General features: G+C 39.6%; 1 protein-coding gene across 2 annotated transcripts in view; it reads right to left on the bottom strand.

Moving 5' to 3' along the window:
• The window catches only part of MAP3K19 (mitogen-activated protein kinase kinase kinase 19), a 60,992-nt gene extending 43,975 nt beyond the window's left edge, over nt 1–17,017 (bottom strand). Inside the window, exons 1-4 of one of the 2 annotated variants that reach the window (XM_015475801.3) lie at nt 16,613–17,017; nt 10,544–10,739; nt 6,825–7,013; nt 4,734–4,888 (exon numbers count right to left, since the gene is read on the bottom strand). In XM_015475801.3, coding sequence (XP_015331287.1) covers nt 4,734–4,888; nt 6,825–7,013; nt 10,544–10,720 — 521 coding nt within the window. In that variant the 5' untranslated portion in view covers nt 10,721–10,739; nt 16,613–17,017. The remainder of the gene's footprint in view (nt 1–4,733; nt 4,889–6,824; nt 7,014–10,543; nt 10,740–16,612) is intronic. The other variant, NM_001205597.2, reaches the window with a different exon arrangement.
• Between the last annotated feature and the right edge of the window lie 2,839 nt (nt 17,018–19,856).

Below are 19,856 nucleotides of genomic sequence, written 5' to 3'. Positions count from 1 at the left end.
GTTTAATACGTTGTCTAAGTTGGTCATAACTTTTATTCCAACTTTTCCTTTTTTAATTTCATAGCTGTAGTCACCATCCTCAGTGATTTTGGAACCCCCCCAAAATAAAGTTTGTCACTGTTTCCATTGCTTCCCCATCTATTTGCCATGAAGTGATGGGACCAGATGCCATGATCTTAGTTTTCTGAATGTTGAGTTTTAAGCCAACTTTTTCACTCTCTTCTTTTCACCTTTGTTGGCAAAGTAATGTCTCTGCTTTTTAATATGCTATCTAGGTTGGTCATAACTTTCCTTCCAAGGAGTAAGCGTCTTGGCTGCAGTCACCATCTGCAGTGATTTTGGAGCCCCCCAAAATAAAGTCTGACACCGTTTCCACTGTTTCCCCATCTATTTCCCATGAAGTGATGGGGATGGATGCCATGATCTTAGTTTTCTGAATGTTGAGCTTTAAGCCAACTTTTTCACTCTCCTCTTTCACTTTCATCTAGAGGCTTTTTAGTTCCTCTTCACTTTCTGCCATAAGGGTAGTATCATCTGCATATCTGAGGTTATTGATATTTCTCCCGGCAATCCTGATTCCAGCTTGTGCTTCTTCCAGCCCAGCGTTTCTCATGATGTACTCTTCATATAAGTTAAATAAGCAGGGTGACAATATGCAGCCTTGACGTACTCCTTTCCCAACTGTTATTCCATGTCCATGCAACAGTTCTAACTGATGCTTCCTGACCTGCATACAGATTTCTCAAGAGACAGGTCAGGTGATCTGGTATTCCCATCTCATTAAGAATTTTCCACAGTTTGTTGTGATCCACACAGTCAAAGGCTTTGGCATAGTCGATAAAGCAGAAGTAGATGTTTTTCTGGAACTCTCTTGCTTTTTCAATGATCCAACAGATGTTGGCAATTTGATCTCAGGTTCTTCTGCCTTTTCTTTTTTTTTTTTTTTTTATTCTTCCAATTTTATTTTATTTTTAAACTTTACATAATTGTATTAGTTTTGCCAAATATCAAAATGAATCCACCACAGGTATACATGTGTTCCCCATCCCGAACCCTCCTCCCTCCTCCCTCCCCATACCATCCCTCTGGGCCGTCCCAGTGCACCAGCCCCAAGCATCCAGTATCGTGCATCGAACCTGGACTGGCAACTCGTTTCCTACATGATATTTTACATGTTTCATTGCCATTCTCCCAAATCTTCCCACCCTCTCCCTCTCCCACAGAGTCCATAAGACTGTTCTATACATCAGTGTCTCTTTTGCTGTCTCGTACACCGGGTTATTGTTACCATCTTTCTAAATTCCATATATATGCGTTAGTATACTGTATTTATGTTTTTCCTTCTGGCTTACTTCACTCTGTATAATAGGCTCCAGTTTCATCCACCTCATTAGAACTGATTCAAATGTATTCTTTTTAATGGCTGAGTAATACTCCATTGTGTATATGTACCACAGCTTTCTTATCCATTCATCTGCTGATGGACATCTAGGTTGCTTCCATGTCTTGGCTATTATAAACAGTGCTGCGATGAACATTGGGGTACACGTGTCTCTTTCCCTTCTGGTTTCCTCAGTGTGTATGCCCAGCAGTGGGGTTGCTGGATCATAAGGCAGTTCTATTTCCAGTTTTTTAAGGAATCTCCACACTGTTCTCCATAGTGGCTGTACTAGTTTGCATTCCCACCAACAGTGTAAGAGGGTTCCCTTTTCTCCACACCCTCTCCAGCATTTATTGCTTGTAGACTTTTGGATCGCAGCCATTCTGACTGGTGTGAAATGGTACCTCATAGTGGTTTTGATTTGCATTTCTCTGATAATGAGTGATGTTGAGCATCTTTTCATGTGTTTGTTAGCCATCTGTATGTCTTCTTTGGAGAAATGTCTATTTAGTTCTTTGGCCCATTTTTTGATTGGGTCGTTTATTTTTCTGGAGTTGAGCTGTAGGAGTTGCTTGTATATTTTTGAGATTAGTTGTTTGTCGGTTGCTTCATTTGCTATTATTTTCTCCCATTCTGAAGGCTGTCTTTTCACCTTGCTAATAGTTTCCTTTGATGTGCAGAAGCTTTTAAGGTTAATTAGGTCCCATTTGTTTATTTTTGCTTTTATTTCCAATATTCTGGGAGGTGGGTCATAGAGGATCCTGCTGTGATGTATGTCGGAGAGTGTTTTGCCTATGTTCTCCTCTAGGAGTTTTATAGTTTCTGGTCTTACGTTTAGATCTTTAATCCATTTTGAGTTTATTTTTGTGTATGGTGTTAGAAAGTGTTCTAGTTTCATTCTTTTACAAGTGGTTGACCAGATTTCCCAGCACCACTTGTTAAAGAGATTGTCTTTAATCCATTGTATATTCTTGCCTCCTTTGTCGAAGATAAGGTGTCCATATGTGCGTGGATTTATCTCTGGGCTTTCTATTTTATTCCATTGATCAATATTTCTGTCTTTGTGCCAGTACCATACTGTCTTGATAACTGTGGCTTTGTAGTAGAGCCTGAAGTCAGGTAGGTTGATTCCTTCTTCTGCCTTTTCTAAAACCAGCTTGAACTTTGGGAGTTCACAGTTCACGTACTGTTGAAGCCTGGCTTGGAGAATTTTGGGCATTACTTTACTAGTATGTGAGATAAGTGCAATTGTGCAGTAGTTTGAGCATTCTTTGGCATTGCCTTTCTTTGGGATTAGAATGAAAGCTGACCTTTTCCAGTCCTGTGGCCACTGCTGAGTTTTCCAAATTTGCTAGCATACTGAGTGCAGTACTTTCACAGCGTCATCTTTTAGGACTTGAAATGGCTCAACTGGAATTTCATCACCTCCACTAGCTTTGTTCGTAGTGATGCTTCCTAAGTCCCACTTGACTTTGCATTCCAAGATGTCTGGCTGTAGGTGAGTGATCACACCATCATGGTTATCTGGGTCATGAAGATCTTTTTTGTATAGTTCCTCTGTGTATTCTTGACACCTCTACTTAATATTTTCTGTTTCTGTTAGGTCCATACCATTTCTGTCCTTCATTGTGCCCATCTTTGCATGAAATGTTCCCTTGATATCTCTAGTTTGCTCATCTACCTTGATTAGTGTTTCTCCAAGTGGTGTTCTTTGATTTCATGCTTTCTGGCCCCCACTTCAGGCTTATTGAACACCATGTCTGGGTTGATGTCCAGTAATCTCTGTTTTTAACAATCTCCTCAGCTATTAACACTGAAGTCTCAGGTCACTTCCCTGATGGCTCAGCAGTAAAGAATCCACCTCCAGTGCAGGAGACTCAGGTTTGATCCCTGGGTCAGGAAGATCCCTTGGAGGAGGAAATGGCAACCTGCTCCAGTATTCTTGCCTGAAAAATGGGCTACATTCCATGGGCTACAATCCATGGGACCGCAAAGAGTCAGTCACGACTGAGCAACTAGTATGCACAGGAAGTCTGAGGTAGCTTCAGACTTCCATCTTCATCCTATTACAATAACTGATTCTTTTAAAATAGATCGTGTTCTTGATTATACTTTTGTCTTGGAAGTTCCTTCTTCCTTTTTTATTCCCCACAAAAAATGCATATGCAATACTGAGGAAGAGCTTTGGCCATCTTTTCTTTTTTGATGACAAGATAAACAGGTAACAAGCAGCATTGCGTGTATGCACGCTCAGTCACTCAGTCGTGTCTGACTCTTTGCAACCAATGGACTGTAACCTGCCAGGCTCCTCGGCCCATGGGATTTCCCAGGCAAGAATACTGGAGTGTTGCCATTTCTTCTCCAGGGGAGCTTCCCAACCCAGGGATCAAACCCGTGTCTCTTACGTCTCCTGCATTGGCAGGCGGATTCTTTACCCCTGTGCCACTTGGGAAGCCACAGCAACAGCATTAGGAAACTGCATTTCTGACATGAAAGACTGCTTATTAGCCCTCTAATTAAAAAAAAGATTTATCTCCCTCCTCCTAAAAGAGCGTGTTGACATGTAATTTTTTTTGGCCATAGCATGAGGTATGCAGGATCTTAGTTTCCCGACCAGGGATTGAACCCTCGCCCCTGGCACTGGAAGCTTGGAGTTTTGACCACTGGCCCACCAGGGAATTCCCAAAATGTAACTATCACATAATTGGAAATCACTACTATAATTTATTTTTGATAATTGACAATGCTTTCTGGAATATTTAATAACATTTTGGGGGTAAGGAGCTACATACTCAAGAATTATTTGACAGTCTCAGGAACACCAAAGAGGAAGTATTTAAACAAATGAAATAAAAGGACAATATCATAAAAATAATAGATAGCAACCTCTAACATCTGTACATCACTTTGCAACTTTGAAGTCCCATTTATGAATATGCATGGGCATTTCATATATATATATATATATATACACATTATATTTATCTTTGTATACATACAGTATTTTATAATATACATTATACATATACATGTATACAGGTATAAGGGGCTTCCTAGGTGGCACAGTGGTAAAGAATCCACATACAAGAGACACGGATTTGATCCCTGGGTCAGGAAGATCCCTTGGAGTAGGAAATGGCAATCCACTCCAGTATTTTTTCCTGGAAAATCCCATGGACAGAGGAACCTTGTGGGCTATAGTCCATGGAGTCACAAACAGTCAGATGTGAGTGAGCACCACAGTATACATGTATAAACAAACAATCTATATATCTAGGTTTGCAAATGACTTTGTAAGTAACAATGGCAGAGACGCCCTTCCATGGGTACTGGCTAACCACCTGATACTCACGCATGATGCCTGAGAAGCTCAGAGAGAACCTCCGCAGGTCTATAGAGCGTTAACATATCAAGCCTTTCAAACAGGTCCACATCTCTCACAGCCAGCATCAGAGGGGTCAAGCCATGTTGGTTTGGGAAATTTATATCCAGGAACTCTTCAGATGCCTTTAAAAACATGAAGCTTTATTTCTATTATGTCTTTACTGCATGTCCATTAATACTAATCTTTACATTTTCATCACCTGGCCAAATTCTCATTTTAATTTCAAGACACTGTTCCTCAATATCTTGAGAGGAGCTGATGAACTGAAATAACACAAACCTGAGACAGACAGATTGGAGTTTGAACTTGAGGTCCTTAAATTGGTTATTTAACTTCCCTGACAGGGTTATATCAAGGACATTCTGTTAAAAGTTGATAAAATCACCCTGATGAAATAAGGGACAGCTAGTTAAATACCAAATAGTTGGTATTTACTTGAAATTCAATGAGTGTCATTCAATTTTAAGGAGTGTCCTGTATTTTTATTTGCAAAATCTGGAAATCTTATTCCCTGAACTTCAGGGTCTTCAGGTCCTTTCTTACAGGATTGTTTGGATGATTGGAAACAGGAAATGAAAAGCACTGAGCAGAGTGTCTGACCATGCTCAGAAAACATCTGTGGAGTGAATGACTGGTTTACAATTACAAGGTAACTTATTGAACAGGATTTATACAATCAAATGGAGGTGGATGTATAGATGCTATTTGTTGTTTTAGTAAAATTTAATCTGGAAAATTCAGAGCTGAGAAGCTACTGGAAGGCCAAACTGTCTGAATTGTTTATTTTACAGGTCAAAGTAATTCACGAATTTCCATCTGTATTTCACTTTATGCCACATCAATATAGTCAGCATCTACCTCAGTTTCTCCAGGGACAGACTAGAGATAATGATATTACCTCAGAGGGGTGCTGTGGGAATTAATTAGTTAGTATTTTTTTTTCAGTCTCTGAAAAGACACCACCTCTTATATAAATGTTTATTATTAGTTAGAACCAGCATAAAAGTTTTGAGCTGAGAATAGTTTTGCAGTAGCACATTAATTGAACATCTGTTGATTAAGCTCTGGATCCAGTTACAGGTATATGTTTTTAAAACTTGGAGGCTTATCTTTAGAAGTGAAAAATATGGTTATGAAAAAAAGACATTGAATTACAACAACAGTTGTCAAAAAAATGCCATTAAAATGAAATTCAAAGTCTTCCAAAAACATTTCTAAGCCTCACTTTATGATATATGGCAATTTTAGACTATCATTTAGCACAATAGAAGAATTTAGAGTCCTTTGGATTTTGTTGTCCATTTCCTTGAACTCTAGGTGACCAGAATATCTTTCACTTCTTCTTTATCTGTTTGTGTCTCTACTGTAAGGGAATAGAAGAAGCTGTTTCCTAGCAGCGATTGATTTTCTTTCAGATGGAAGGTCATGTGATCTGACAGTACCTCAGAAGGTAAATGCCAAGAGCCTGTTCGCCAATAATGAATGTCCTTGCTTATGCATGTGGTTTCGCAAGTTACTTTGGAAAAGAGTCTCTATGGGCAGAAAAATCTGAATAAGAAGAAGATCAATACCCTAAAAAGACAGCATTTTGAAAAATGTATTCTCTTCACTTTCATTCCAGCTAAATATTATGCAAAGCATAGTCTCTCTGATTCCCTTTTCAGGATAAAGATAATAACTGCAGATGGTCCGAAGGGATCTGAACAGCAATTGTACAAATGGCAGTGATGTCAAGGGAACACCTCTGAGCAAGTTGACAGTGGTTCTCCAGGGGCATCTTTGGAAGGACATCATTTCTCAGGGGTGCTACATGACTTCTCCCATCCAGCTAGAAAGAAGGTGTAAATAGGCTGTGCTGCTGTGTTCTTTTATTATCTTGTTTTCCACCCCAAGTGTCCCATTTAATCCTGTTTCTGTCTCATATGTCCTGCCTGAAACTTTCTGGGACTGCATTTGAAAAGAACTTATTTTTCTTTAGAAGGAGTCATGTGTAGTCTGTTCTCTTTTCAAGTCTCACCCACTCACCCAAAGACAGAAGCAAACACTGAATTAACTGACCAGCAAGTGTTGAAGTTGTTCAAGATCACCTTGCCATGAGCTTTGCAGAAGTTGCATTTGGGGAGCTTGGATTCCATTGATGGCCAAGAGTTGTCTTTGGACATCACAATTAGCCACATGGACTGCGGTTTGATTGCTGTAATTACACAGGGTGATATCTGCTCCCTTTTCCAGAAGAAATCCAACAACCTGCAGAATCACAGCATTCTTACAATCATGTCTTCAGAGTTGGGTAGAAAACTTACTTAGTTGGACACAGCTCTGATTCAAGATATAAGAAATGAGAGTAAGATAGGCATAAAAATGGTGGCTCTAGTGGTAAAGAACCTGACTGCCAATATAGGAGGTTCAATCCTAGGTCAGGAAGATCCCCTGGAGGAGGACATGACAACCCACTCCAGTATTTTTGTCTGGAGAATCCAATGGACAGGGGAGCCTGGCAGATTACAGCCCATAGGGTTGCAAAGAGTTGGACATGACTGTAGTGACTTAGAAGGCACATACAACTGCCATTTGCCTTTTTTAAAATTTGAGAGACAAAAATCTCCAAGATATGGATAGTTTGGAGATACTATTTTTTTTAACTAAAAGTCTGTGAATATTTTATGTTAAACCCACATAAAATGTTGAAGTCTTCCTGTTACTGTTATCTATAATTTAGAATATAGAACCCCCAAATTCAGGCTTATAGATTCTTGAATGTTTCAGGTATTTCCACAAGTATTTTTAGGGAGAGAATAAACTCTATTTAAGATGGTAATGGGTTAATTTATTCAACAGTTACGGATTAAGGGACTCATGTGTGTCAAGACCTGACTTTGGTGCTGAGACTCCAGCCATGAACAAGACAGGTAAACAGTCTCAGAATTTTTTCCAGTGGGTTTTAGCTACTTAAAGGGAGCTCTAGCCCTTTTGAGGGGATTTGAGACAGACAAATGTTTATGGTAAACCACAAATGAGGAATTAACACTAGTTCAGGTTCTTCCTGGCCTGCAATGGGTTACAATGCTGATAGTCACCCACTAAAGAAAGAGAAACAGATACAAAGAAATCTAGACAAATTCTTTGTGATTAGTCCTGCTGCCCCAGAAAACTCCTCTGGCCTTTATGTTAAACTGGGTGAAAATTTACAAAATGCTATTATCACAATGGGTCAGCAAATTATTCAGATCAAGGTAGAATCCTTTTTTTTAAAAAAAAGGTCCTGCTGTAAAAGTTAAGCCTGAGTCAACCAAAGGCTACAAACCCCAGATCCAGTCAAAGCAATATGGCTGTGGCCTTGAAGACAAGGGATCTCTGAAGGGGAAATCAGATCAGATCAGATCAGATCAGTCGCTCAGTCGTGTCCGACTCTTTGCGACCCCATGAATCGCAGCACGCCAGGCCTCCCCGTCCATCACCAACTCCCGGAGTTCACTCAGACTCACATCTATCGAGTCAGTGATGCCATCCAGCCATCTCATCCTCTGGTGTCCCCTTCTCCTCCTGCCCCCAATCCCTCCCAGCATTAGAGTCTTTTCCAGTGAGTCAACTCTTCGCATGAGGTGGCCAAAGTACTGGAGTTTCAGCTTTAGCATCATTCCTTCCAAAGAAATCCCATGGCTGATCTCCTTCAGAATGGACTGGTTGGATCTCCAAATAGATGGTGTCAATAATAATGACCTTGCTACCTGATCTAAGGCTTTGTATGAACAAAAAACACTGGGAGTTCATTTGGCTGAGCAGCATGTTTCTGGAAACTAAAAGTATATGCATCTTTTTTATTGGCCTAAAGCCACTCTCTCTTACCATGTTCCGAATCCTTCCCTCCACCTATACCTCATCCTCAGTTGCCCTATCTTAAGAGGATTGAAGTTTGCAGTCACCCACATGAAAATTTTGGTGACTTTGGGGAGGTGAGAGACTCAAACTTTCATGGCTCACTTGGATTCAGATTCCCAAGTTAGCATCCTGCCCAGTCCCTTGGGGGAACTGAGTCATCTGAATTCAGCTAATGAGGTTTGGGCAAGATTCACAATGAAGAGGGAAATATAACATGATTGGTCCTTTGAGCCATTCAATGTACAGTGATTTTTAAGGCTTCTATCTCTAGATGTATGCATGCGTGCCTGCTAAGTCACTTCAGTCGTGTGACGCTGTGGACTGTAGCCCACCAGGCTACTCTGTCCATGGGGATTCTTTAGGCAAGAATACTACAGTGAGTTGTGATGCCCTCCTCCAGGGGATCTTCCCTACCCAGGGATGGAACTCTTGTCATTTATGTCTTCTGCATTGGCAGATGGGTTCTTTACCACTAGCACCACCTGGGAAGCACCCCTCTAAATATATGAGGAATTAGTGTAATATCTGTGTATACCCCAAATTCAAGATTATGAAGTGTGGGGGCACAATTCATGATGAGCATTTAGAGGGCTTTTGAGGCACTGCAATGATTTAATTTTTTGTTTTGGATGGTAGATACAATGGTGCTACTGTTATGGTTTTCCTTTTTTTAAAAAAAAGCATATATGCTGAGTCCTCATATTCCAACTACTGAAGCCTGCACACCCTAGAGTCCATGCTCCAGAACAAGAAAAACCACTGTGAGAAACCCCTGCACTGCAACTAGAGAAAAGCCAGCAACAAAGACCCAGCACAGCCAAAAATAAATAAATAAATATTATTTTCAAAAAAGCATATATGCTATATGTTATACTTTGTTATAAAAGTGTTAATAGAAAGGAGTCAAGATAGAAACAGCTAGGAATAAAGTCAAGAAAGGGGGTAATTGTGGAAGCAAAGATGGCCAACCAGAGTTAACAGTTCATTTGCATTTAGCCCCCCAAGAACTTGTAGAGGCACTGAGGTATGCAGTTGGGTGAAATTTGTCTTGAATTTTCACTCATTTCTTCGCTTCCCCTTGAAGTCTCCTCCTTGATGCCCCTCCCCAATTCCAAGTGCCCATATTGCTGTCACTTTTACTTGCATTCTTTTTTTTTTTCTAGGCCTCGCTGTACGGCATGCGGGATCTTAGTTCCCCAACCAGGGATTGAATCTATGCCCCTTGTGTTGGGAATGCAGAGGCCTAAACCACTGGACTGGCAGGGAAATCCTTGCATTCTTTAAAAGAATCTTTTAAGTTCCCATACACAATTTTGTAAATGATCAATAAGACACAAATGGATTATTTATTCATTAATTTATCCATTACTTAGATGTGTCAGGCCTGCTAAGCTGGATATATAACAACAACAAAGAGGACAATTTTCTGCCCCTTTAAGTCTCATTATTTATTTACTCCTCTTCCCCTACTTTCAGGATTTTGCGCACCTGTTTGGACCAGGGGACAAATTTCCAAGTACTGATGGGGCTGGGTGTGGGTTGTGGGGAAGGAGGGAAAAATTCAGACTCCGTTATGTGGTCCCACTAGACCATAAGCTGCTCTTCAAGGGTGACGCCTGTATTTGGTTCACCCACCATGGTATGAATCATGAAGTCTGGTATATTGCCTTGGGTATTTTGGGAGTATCTGTTGACTGAGTGAAGAAATGAATAAAGATGGTGGTGTCTGGATCATTTAGGGTTTCTCAGTATTCTCTCCAGCTGCTACCCCCCACCCCTGCTTTGTGCTCTCAAATATTCCTTTTTGGAGGTAGGTGACTATGCTATTCCTAACCATTTCATTCTGGGAATCCTTCACTTAGAAGACCATCCAAGGGCCCCTGGACACCACATATTACCTCTGTTAGATTTTCTTCTGCTGCAGTAATGAGAGGTGTATTCCCAGTCTTTGGATGCTGAAAGTCAAGGTTTCCAAGGATGGAATGGACTTTAGCAATATGGTCACAGATGAGTTCCACATCACCTCTTGAAACTACTTCCAGAAATTCATGAATCAGTTTATTTTTATTCATCATGGTAGTTCCATGTAATTGCCTGCAAGAGGAAAGAAACTAATTAAATGAGATCCAACAAAGTAGTGGGTGGTTTAAATGTAACATATTCTACCTTTAGTGTCACCTGTTCCTTTTTTTTGGAGAAGGCAATGGCACCCCACTCCAGTACTCTTGCCTGAAAAATCTCATGGACGCAGGAGCCTGGTAGGCTGCAGTCCGTGGGGTCACTAAGAGTCAGACACGATGTGTGAAATATTATAACAGATTTAAAGGCAATTTTGAAAAAGAGGAAAACTGTCAGTCTTGGTTCTTTGCATACATTTAAAAAAATTTTGCATACATATTTTAAATTAGGAACAATAATACTTTCACTGTCACTTTGCAGATCTGCTGTGGTACAGAAGAAGAAAGGATGGGTCAACACCAGAATGGAAAGAGTACAGGCTTTGGGGTGTGAAAGAACCTGGATTCAAATCCCACCTCCACATTGTGACTTTGGGCATCTCACTCAACTTTTCTGAACTTCCTTTCTCATCTTCCAATATGGAAATGATAATCCCCTTCAAATGGTTGGTGAGGATCTGAAACACTATATACAAAGCATTGGCACATCCGATTGGTGAGAATTATTGTAGAATTTTATTTTCTTTAGTGTTGTTTATTAAAACTCCTGTAATTACTTTCTTTATTAGAGCCCCTGTCTTCCCAGTAATACTGCCAACTCTTCAATAGCAGGGAAAGAATGATGCTGAAGCTGAAACTCCAGTACTTTGGCCACCTCATGCGAAGAGTAAATTCATTGGAAAAGACTCTGATGCTGGGAGGGATTGGGGGCAGGAGGAGAAGGGGATGACAGAAGATGAGATGGCTGGATGGCATCACTGACTCGATGGATGTGAGTCTGTGTGAACTCCTGGAGTTGGTGATGGACAGGGAGGCCTGGCGTGCTGCAATTCATGGGGTCACAAAGAGTCGGACACGACTGAGTGACTGATCTGATCTGATCTGATCTACATGTCTTGGGTTTGTGTGTCCTCCATAATTCTAGCACAGTGTGAGTCATAAAAGAATATGGTTAATACCATTCTAGATTTTCCAGGAAAGTCCTAATTTTACATATCCTATCTCGGTTTTCCAAATCATTGAAATATCTCTTAAATTGCCATTTCTGAAGTCACCAACGACCTCCTGGTGGAGTGTCTTACTGTTGGAAATAGCACAAAATCTTTTTTTCAGATTCTATTTTCCAGCTTCAAATTCTGATACCATTGTCACTGTCTGTAAGCACAGGCTATTTCATTGAGTGGGCAATTTACTTACAATGCACTGATATTTGGCACAAAGAAAAAGAACAAAAGGCATTTCATAGCACAACTTTATAGTGAAAAGCTAAGAAAAATAAATAAGGAAATGTCTAGAATTGGTCTTCAATGTCCTAAATATTTAACTGCCTTCAGTATTCATGGGCCAGACTACTGAAGCCTTCTTTCTTTCTCAAAAAGTTTGTGTACTTCACCCCAGAAATAATTCAATTTGAGAAATTTATCCATTATTTAAGAGGATACTATACGTCCTTCAAGAACTTTTACTGACCTGCACAATAGAACATAGCATAAAATAGTTCAGATAAAAAATTTAAAAGTGTCAAACAACAAATAATGGAGAAATGGAATGGCCATGTGGGCTGGAATATGATGTGAAAAGAAAGGTATTAATAATAACTGGAAAACCAGAATAAAGGAGAAAGAGTAGTTTTGACCAGGAAAAGAGTATGAACAAAAGTCTATACCTAGGAACAATGAGGAGAAAATGGTCCTGTAGGAATTTACTCTTTTACTTCTCAACAGGTTGGGAAGCCCATGGAATATTTTGGGTAGTGCCTTTTAGGAACATGGTCCTTTAAAAAAAAAATGGAATTATAATTGCTTTACAATGTTGTGTTTGTCTCTGCTATACAACAAAGTGAATCGGCTATATATATATATATATATATGTATATATATATCCTTTCCCTCTTAAGCCTCCCTCCCAGCCCCCATCCCACCATCTAGGTCATTACAAAGTACTAAGCTGAGCTCCCTGTGAGCAGCTTCCTACTGCTGCTACTGTGCTCAGTCATGTCTGACTCTTTGCCACCCTATGGACTATAACCCATCAGACTCCTCTGTGCATGGAATTTTCCAGGCAAGAATAGTGGAGTGGGTTGCCATTTCCTCCTTCTGGGGATCTTCAGGACCCAGGGATCGAACCCAGGTCTCTTGCATCTCCTTCATTAGCAAGCAGATTCTTTACCACTGTGCTACCCAAACAACTTCCTGTTAGCTAGCTATTCTACACACAGTAGTGGTATAGGAACATGGTAACTTTAGTAAGATTCCTATGACAAAGAATGGAAAGGAAGAAACAAAATTTTGAAAGTAAAACTTAACAGGAATGTGACTTACTGGCCATAGAAAATGAAACATGAGTCCAAGAGGATATTATTGGGCAATCAGGGAAGACCTGATGTTGGGAGAGGCAGGCATTTGCTTTTACAGAATGGTAAGTGCTGAGGTCAGCAACAGAGACAGCACAGCATGTAGAAGAGTGTCTTGTCTCCTTCGATTAAAAAAAAAAAATGTGACCTTAGCTTAGTGCAGTTTCCTAAACTAGCTTGAATATAAGAATTAGGCTGTCCACTGGTTATAAATAGGTTCCTAGGTTCCTTTTGCCTGGGTAGGTCTGGAATGAAGTGGGGGACTCTCTTCATTTTTTTAATTAAAAAAATTTAATAGTTTATTTTAAAATAGACTTTATATTTTACAGTAGTTCAAGCTCACAACAAAATTAAGTGGAAACCACAGTGAGTTCCCCATATGTCTTCTTGACCCTCCACCACTCACCACACACACACACACCTCCCCACCATGAACATTCAGCACCAGAGTAGCACCTTTGTTATACTTGATGAACCTGCATTGATGTATCATTATTATCCAGAGTCCAGAATTTACATTAGGGTTCAATCTTGGTGTGGCACATTCTAGGAGTTTGGACAAATATACAATGACACGCATCTACCATTATAGTATACAGTAGTTTCACCATTTTTTGTCTCACCTATTCAAGCTCCCCTCCTTCCTAATCCCTGGCAACCACTTATCTTTTTTCTGTCTCTAGTACATACCTTTTTTGCTCAAGCTTTCAGGTGATTCCTAATATTAGGCAACTTTTGGAAATACTGACCTAGTAATTTGAATCCAATCCACAATTTTCTTTGCAATTCACTTTACTTTCTAGTTGACATTTATCATTACCACTTATTCCTTTTGATTTAAAGTTCTTAGGATAAATACTAGCTTTTCCTCCAAGTTTCTAATAAATAATAAATGGAAATAGAGAAGCAGTTTCTCAAGTTTTCCTCTACTTTTTCTCAAAGTGATGTTACATACTAACGATAATATAATATCAGCAATAATCTCCAACATTGATTGAATGCTTACCACATGCTATAGTAGTAGTAGTGTTAGTCGCTCAGTTGTGTCCGGCTCTTTGAGACCCCACGAACTGTAGCCCACCAGGCTCCTCTGTCCATGGGATTATCCAGGCAAAAATACTGGAGTGGATTGCCATTCCCTTCTCCAGAGGATCTTACCAACCCAGGGATCGAACTCGGGTCTCCTGCATTGCAGGCAGGTTCTTTACCATATGAGCTACAGGGAAGATCCACATGCCATATTCTCTTCTAAATGCTTTGCATATATTTTACTTTTACATTTCAAACACCACCATCAGAACAGTAGTACTGTTACCTGTATTTTACAGATGAGAAAAACTAGACATAGGCATTAATAAAAAGGGATCTCATGCTGGAGAGATAAGAGCAGGAGTGCCCAAAACATTTAACACAACTAGCATAATAAAGGGACATTTGTAAAATAGGCCTATTTTCATTTCCTTGCTGGACCTTAAAGGGATGTGGGTTAATCATATTCCTAATTAGCAGTATTGGGCCATGTCTGACTTCTCTCGTTTCATGTTTTTCCACCTTCATCTCTGCTCCATTCTGCCCCCCGACCTGCCTCGCAGGAGCCCAGTCTAATGTGCCCAAGCGGTATCCTCAGATATGTATGTATCTTTGTAAGGCCAACGGTGCTGTTATGTGTGTGGGCATATTTTAAATTTCATAAATGATAATGTACTAAAGATCTTGTTACTTATTTTTTAACTTGACATGTTGTTCTTAAGCTTTAGCCTTATACTTATGTGTACCTCTGGTTGGTTGTTTCTAAGGGCTGAATAGTAAGGATCATATTCAGTGTCTCTTCCCTTGGTGATGGACATCTAAGTGGCCTCCCACTTCCCACTCCACGAGCAACACTGTGATAAGTAGCCTGTTCAGGCCTTATCATGCACTGCACCTGTGTTCCTCTGAGGTGAATGGTTTGAGTATATTTAATTTCACTAATACTACTGGATTGTTCTCCACAGTGGCTGTGCCAATTTCCACTCCCACCAGCAGTGCCTGTCAGTTTCCTTTCAGCTCTTCTAAATAAAGCAGGCATTTGGTTGATTGCCGTCACTTAAGCATCATTATCCTAATCATTAACATTGAATAAGCAGGGTACTTGGAACTTTAAAACAAAGCTGACAAGCAAGTGATACTCTCAAAATCAGGCCACAGAAAAATTTGAAACCCATATGTATGTCTGTCCCAGCAAACTGCTTTGCAAGTTGCATTTATATACTTACTACTGAAACAATATTTGCAGTATCATTTCAGTTAAAAGAAATGCGTTCAAAAACAAAAGTTAATTAAAACCTGTCCTTCAATAAAGCTGGAAATTGGATATTCAAATAACAACTAGATAAGAAATACATATTTATATCCCCAGCTAACTCATAATGTGGAAATAAAACCTCAAAGGTATTTTTCCCCCAGGTTATCACATCTAGCAATGAAATGACAATGTATGTTATGGGACTGTAGTTAAGCTCTTTAATATAACCTTTAAGCGAGAGTATTTCAAAAGTAGTATCTATCTCATAAATAAAAAATAAAATTAAGATTTAAGCCAACTGCAATCTGAGAGTTATCAAGTCAAATCACTATAATACTGGGCAGTGTGGTCTTAGTTTGACCATCTACCATCTCACTCTCAGTTGTGACTGAAGGAAGATGATGATTGAATCAGCATATAGCAGTGCTCTTTCAATTATCGTGGACAGACCCACTTGGCTTTTTATTAGTGAGTTCCATTTCCTCTTCTGATCTTCACTCTGTACAGTCACAGCTTAAATTTTTTCATAAAAAAGCTTTTCTCAATTTTTCTTTTAGGATTGTTAGGACTGATGATATTTTTAAGCAATAACATTTCATTCCACAGGGATTTCTGGCTTAGCATCTGTTGAAGCCCAGTTTTTTTTTTTTTTTTAATTATATGCATGGTTAACCTACTTGTAAAACAAAATCTTTTTATTATAATATACATTTGATTTGGAATCTTATGTAATTAAGACTTAAAATAATGGGAATCCCTTTTCATGTTGAGAAAATACGACTGAGGACACATATAATACTGAGTAGTTCAAGAAGGTTTATACCAAATAAAATTAACAGATGTACAGGTGATTAAACTAAAATAAAAGGTTGTTCCTGGGTATAATTCAATGAATACAAGTATTTTTGTATACTTTTTGTCCTTATGCAGTTAGCCTATGGTCTAGAGTCATTTTTGTAAAGTATTAGAAGGGATTATCTCAATACTCGAAAAGTCAAAAATAGCTTATTCCAAGAACTCTGAGGATATAATTATTTGAGATTAGGAGACAGTTTCCTCTATCAGTTTACCTAATGTTCCTCCACTGGGACATCTCTGGGGAGAAAAAAAAGTTGGAACATAAAATGTGGTGAAAAGTGGAGATTCGGCTTACCTGTTCTATGTTTTGCTGAGGAAGTTGGTACACAGTTGAGACACCAAGACAAACAGCAGTCAACATCATCCTAATTCATCCAGGCACTGATTCCTGGAACAGCTGTCAACCCACACTTCAACAAGGGATCCATTTAGAAGCAGCATAAATATAGATTTTTTTCTTTGATTATTTTCCAATGTTTCACAGCTCCAAGTACTTGTAAAATAAAAAGATAATTACAGCTGGTTCTGTGTGTACAAACTCTTCAGTTAGCTGCAGAGACTGCTTAGTTTACGGGCTGTCACCTGGGCAACCATCCACTGTGCATTTAGCTTGGAGACTTGAAAGTGGGACAGTCTTATTCAAGAAGGGAAATAAGTGTTGTACATTCTTCAGAGTTCTGTTTAAAAGCTTGAAAGAGTTAGACTCCTATGCATTTGCCTGTTTGGCACAAATGTCGTTGTTACCTTACCCACTGAGATTTTTTCCAGGAAAGCTGTACCTTTATAATCACTGTAATGTGCCAAGTGGGTCTCTTTCCAAATCTGAATATAGGTTATGGGGAGGATCCCATAGATTATCCCCAAACTGGTTGTATCCTTAGAATCATGCTCGAGAAAACACTAATAAATGGAAATTCATATATGAGGATATATTTCTTGTCCGGACTTGTGCTATTATCAAGCAAAAATTTCAATAAATAGACTGCATTTTTGTCTGAGTCATAAGTGGTAATAAACCCAGTGAAAGAGACTTTAAAATTATGGTCTATAAAAGCATACTCTTGAGGAAGTAGACTCAGGTCAATCCACAGCATAACATCACCTGGCATCTGTGTGCTGCCAAATTCTTTCTACCACTTACTGTAGCATGCAGGGGTTTCTCTTCTAACCATATACTTCACACTATATATACTCAACTGAATAGAGTTCAGGTATTTTATCGTAGCAACAACTAACATTTATTAAACGCTTACTAGACTCATCCTTCACATGAGATGCAACCCTTTTTCTTTTGCGGCACTGCATGGCATGTGGAATTTCCCCAAACCAGGGATCGAAATCATACCCCTAGAGTGGAAGCACAGAATCTTAACTACTGGACCACCAGCGAAGTCCCTGTCCTTTACATTAAAGATGTCATTTAACCTTCACAACAACTCTATGTAATAGATTGTATAATCACCATCATTCCCATGTTACAGATGAGGACATTGAGGCTAAGACATTTTAAGCTAATAAAAGGTAGAGCTGGGGATTAAATCTGAATAGCCTGACTACAGTGTTGAAATATTCACCACTTTTACTAAGCTAACATGCAATACACACACACATACACACCACGCTCATATACTCACATACTCACTCACACACACACTTCAGGGTAAAAACCACTGGGAGACTGCTAGGTTTATGCATATTGTTTCATCATCCAATTCAGCCTGACCCAGTTTGACATGAATCCAAGTACATATAAGTTGCTGCTCTGTTTTTACTTCCTCAATCCTCCTTTGTTTCTACTCACAGGAGGAATAGTACTCTATTAAGCTTTTGTGTCAAGAGAAAGTTTCAAGTACTGTAGTTTCTGATGTTTAGCATTTCTGTAGGTTACCCTTGGGTTCAAACTGGTCTGCAATCCATGAACCTTTCACTTGATTCCCCAAAGAGTAATCCTCTTCTTCAATCTCATTTTCAGAAATAGTCATTCAGATCATGTTTTGTTCTGTTTAATAGAAACCCAGTTTTTCAGAAACAGTAATGGGATGAGCATGCAAAACCAGGACCATATTAGGTGGTAAGGCCAGCATGGAGCTGTGTAAAAGGCTCTAAGGAAACTTGAGAAAGGAGTGTCTAATTTGGGGGGATATGTTAGTTTGCTAAGGCTTCCATAACAAAACGTCACAGTCTGGGTGTCTTAAACAACAGTAATTTAATTTGTCACTGTTTTGGAGGCTGGAAGTTCAAGATCAAGGTGTCAGTGGGCTTCTTATCTCCTGAGGCCTCTCTCCTTGGTGAGCAGATGGATCATTCTCACTGTGTCCTCCTCACATGGTCTTTTCTCCCTGGTGTCTCTGCATGTGTCTTACTTAATCTCCTCTTTTCATAAGTGTGCTTGGATTAGGGCCCTTTTTGTTGTTGTTCAGTTGCTCAGTCATGTCCAACTCTTGGCAACCTCATGGGCTGCAGCATGCCAGGCTTCCCTGTCCTTCACTATCTCCCAGAGCCTGTTCAAACTCACGTCCACTGAGTCAGTGATGTCATCCAACCATCTCTTCCTTTGTCATCCCCCTTTCCTCCTGCCTTCAATCTTTCCCAGCATCAGGGTCTTTTCCAATGAGTCAGCTCATCGCATCAGATGGCCAAAGTATTAGAGCTTCAACTTCAGAATCAGTCCTTCCAATGAATATTCAGGACTGATTTCCTTTTGGATTGACTGGTTTGATCTCTTTGCAGTCCAAGGGACTCCCAAAGAGTCTTCTCCAACACCGCAGTTCAAAGGCAGCAATTCTTCGGCGCTCAGCCTTCTTTAGGATCCGACTCTCACATCTGTACATGACTACTGGGAAAGCTATAGCTTCAACTATACGGATCTTTGTCAGCAAAGTGATGTCTCTGCTTTTTAATATGCTGCCTAGGTTTGTCATAGCTCTTCTTTCAAAGAACAAGCATCTTTTAACTTCATGATCACAGTCACCATTTGCAGTGATTTTGGAGCCCACCGTTTCCATTGTTTCCCCATCTATTTGCCATGAAGTGATGGGACCAGATGCCACGATCTTAGTTTTTTGAATGTTGAGTTTTAAGCCAGCTTTTTAAATCTCATTTTAACTTAATCACCTCTTCAAAGGATTAATCTCCAGACCTAGTCACATTCTGATATACTAAGGATTAACAGAAGGGCATAGGGAATTTCAAAGAAAGATATTTATCTGAGCTGAAACTTGAAGGACAAATAATTCATCAGGTATAAACCATAGACAGAGGGACATTGCAGATAGACTAAACAACAGCATGTCCAAAGGAAAGATAAAGGCATGAAATGTTGGGAAAATTGTGTTTCATGTATGTGTGTACAGTTAGAATGCAGAATAAATGAGGAGAAGGGGAAGTGAGACTATTTCCAGCTGAATTGAGAGAGAGATTAAAAGATTTTATTCAGAAACTTCCCTGGTGGTCCAGCAGTTAAGACTTTGCCTTCCAGTGGAGAGGGTGCAGGTTTGATCCCTGACTGGGGAGCTAAGATCCCACATGCCTTAAGGCAA

The sequence above is a fragment of the Bos taurus genome, chromosome 2 (assembly GCF_002263795.3).
Source record: "Bos taurus isolate L1 Dominette 01449 registration number 42190680 breed Hereford chromosome 2, ARS-UCD2.0, whole genome shotgun sequence".
NCBI lineage: Eukaryota > Metazoa > Chordata > Mammalia > Artiodactyla > Bovidae > Bos > Bos taurus.
Note: the sequence above shows the minus strand (reverse complement) of the source record. Positions and strands in the feature narration are given on the sequence as shown.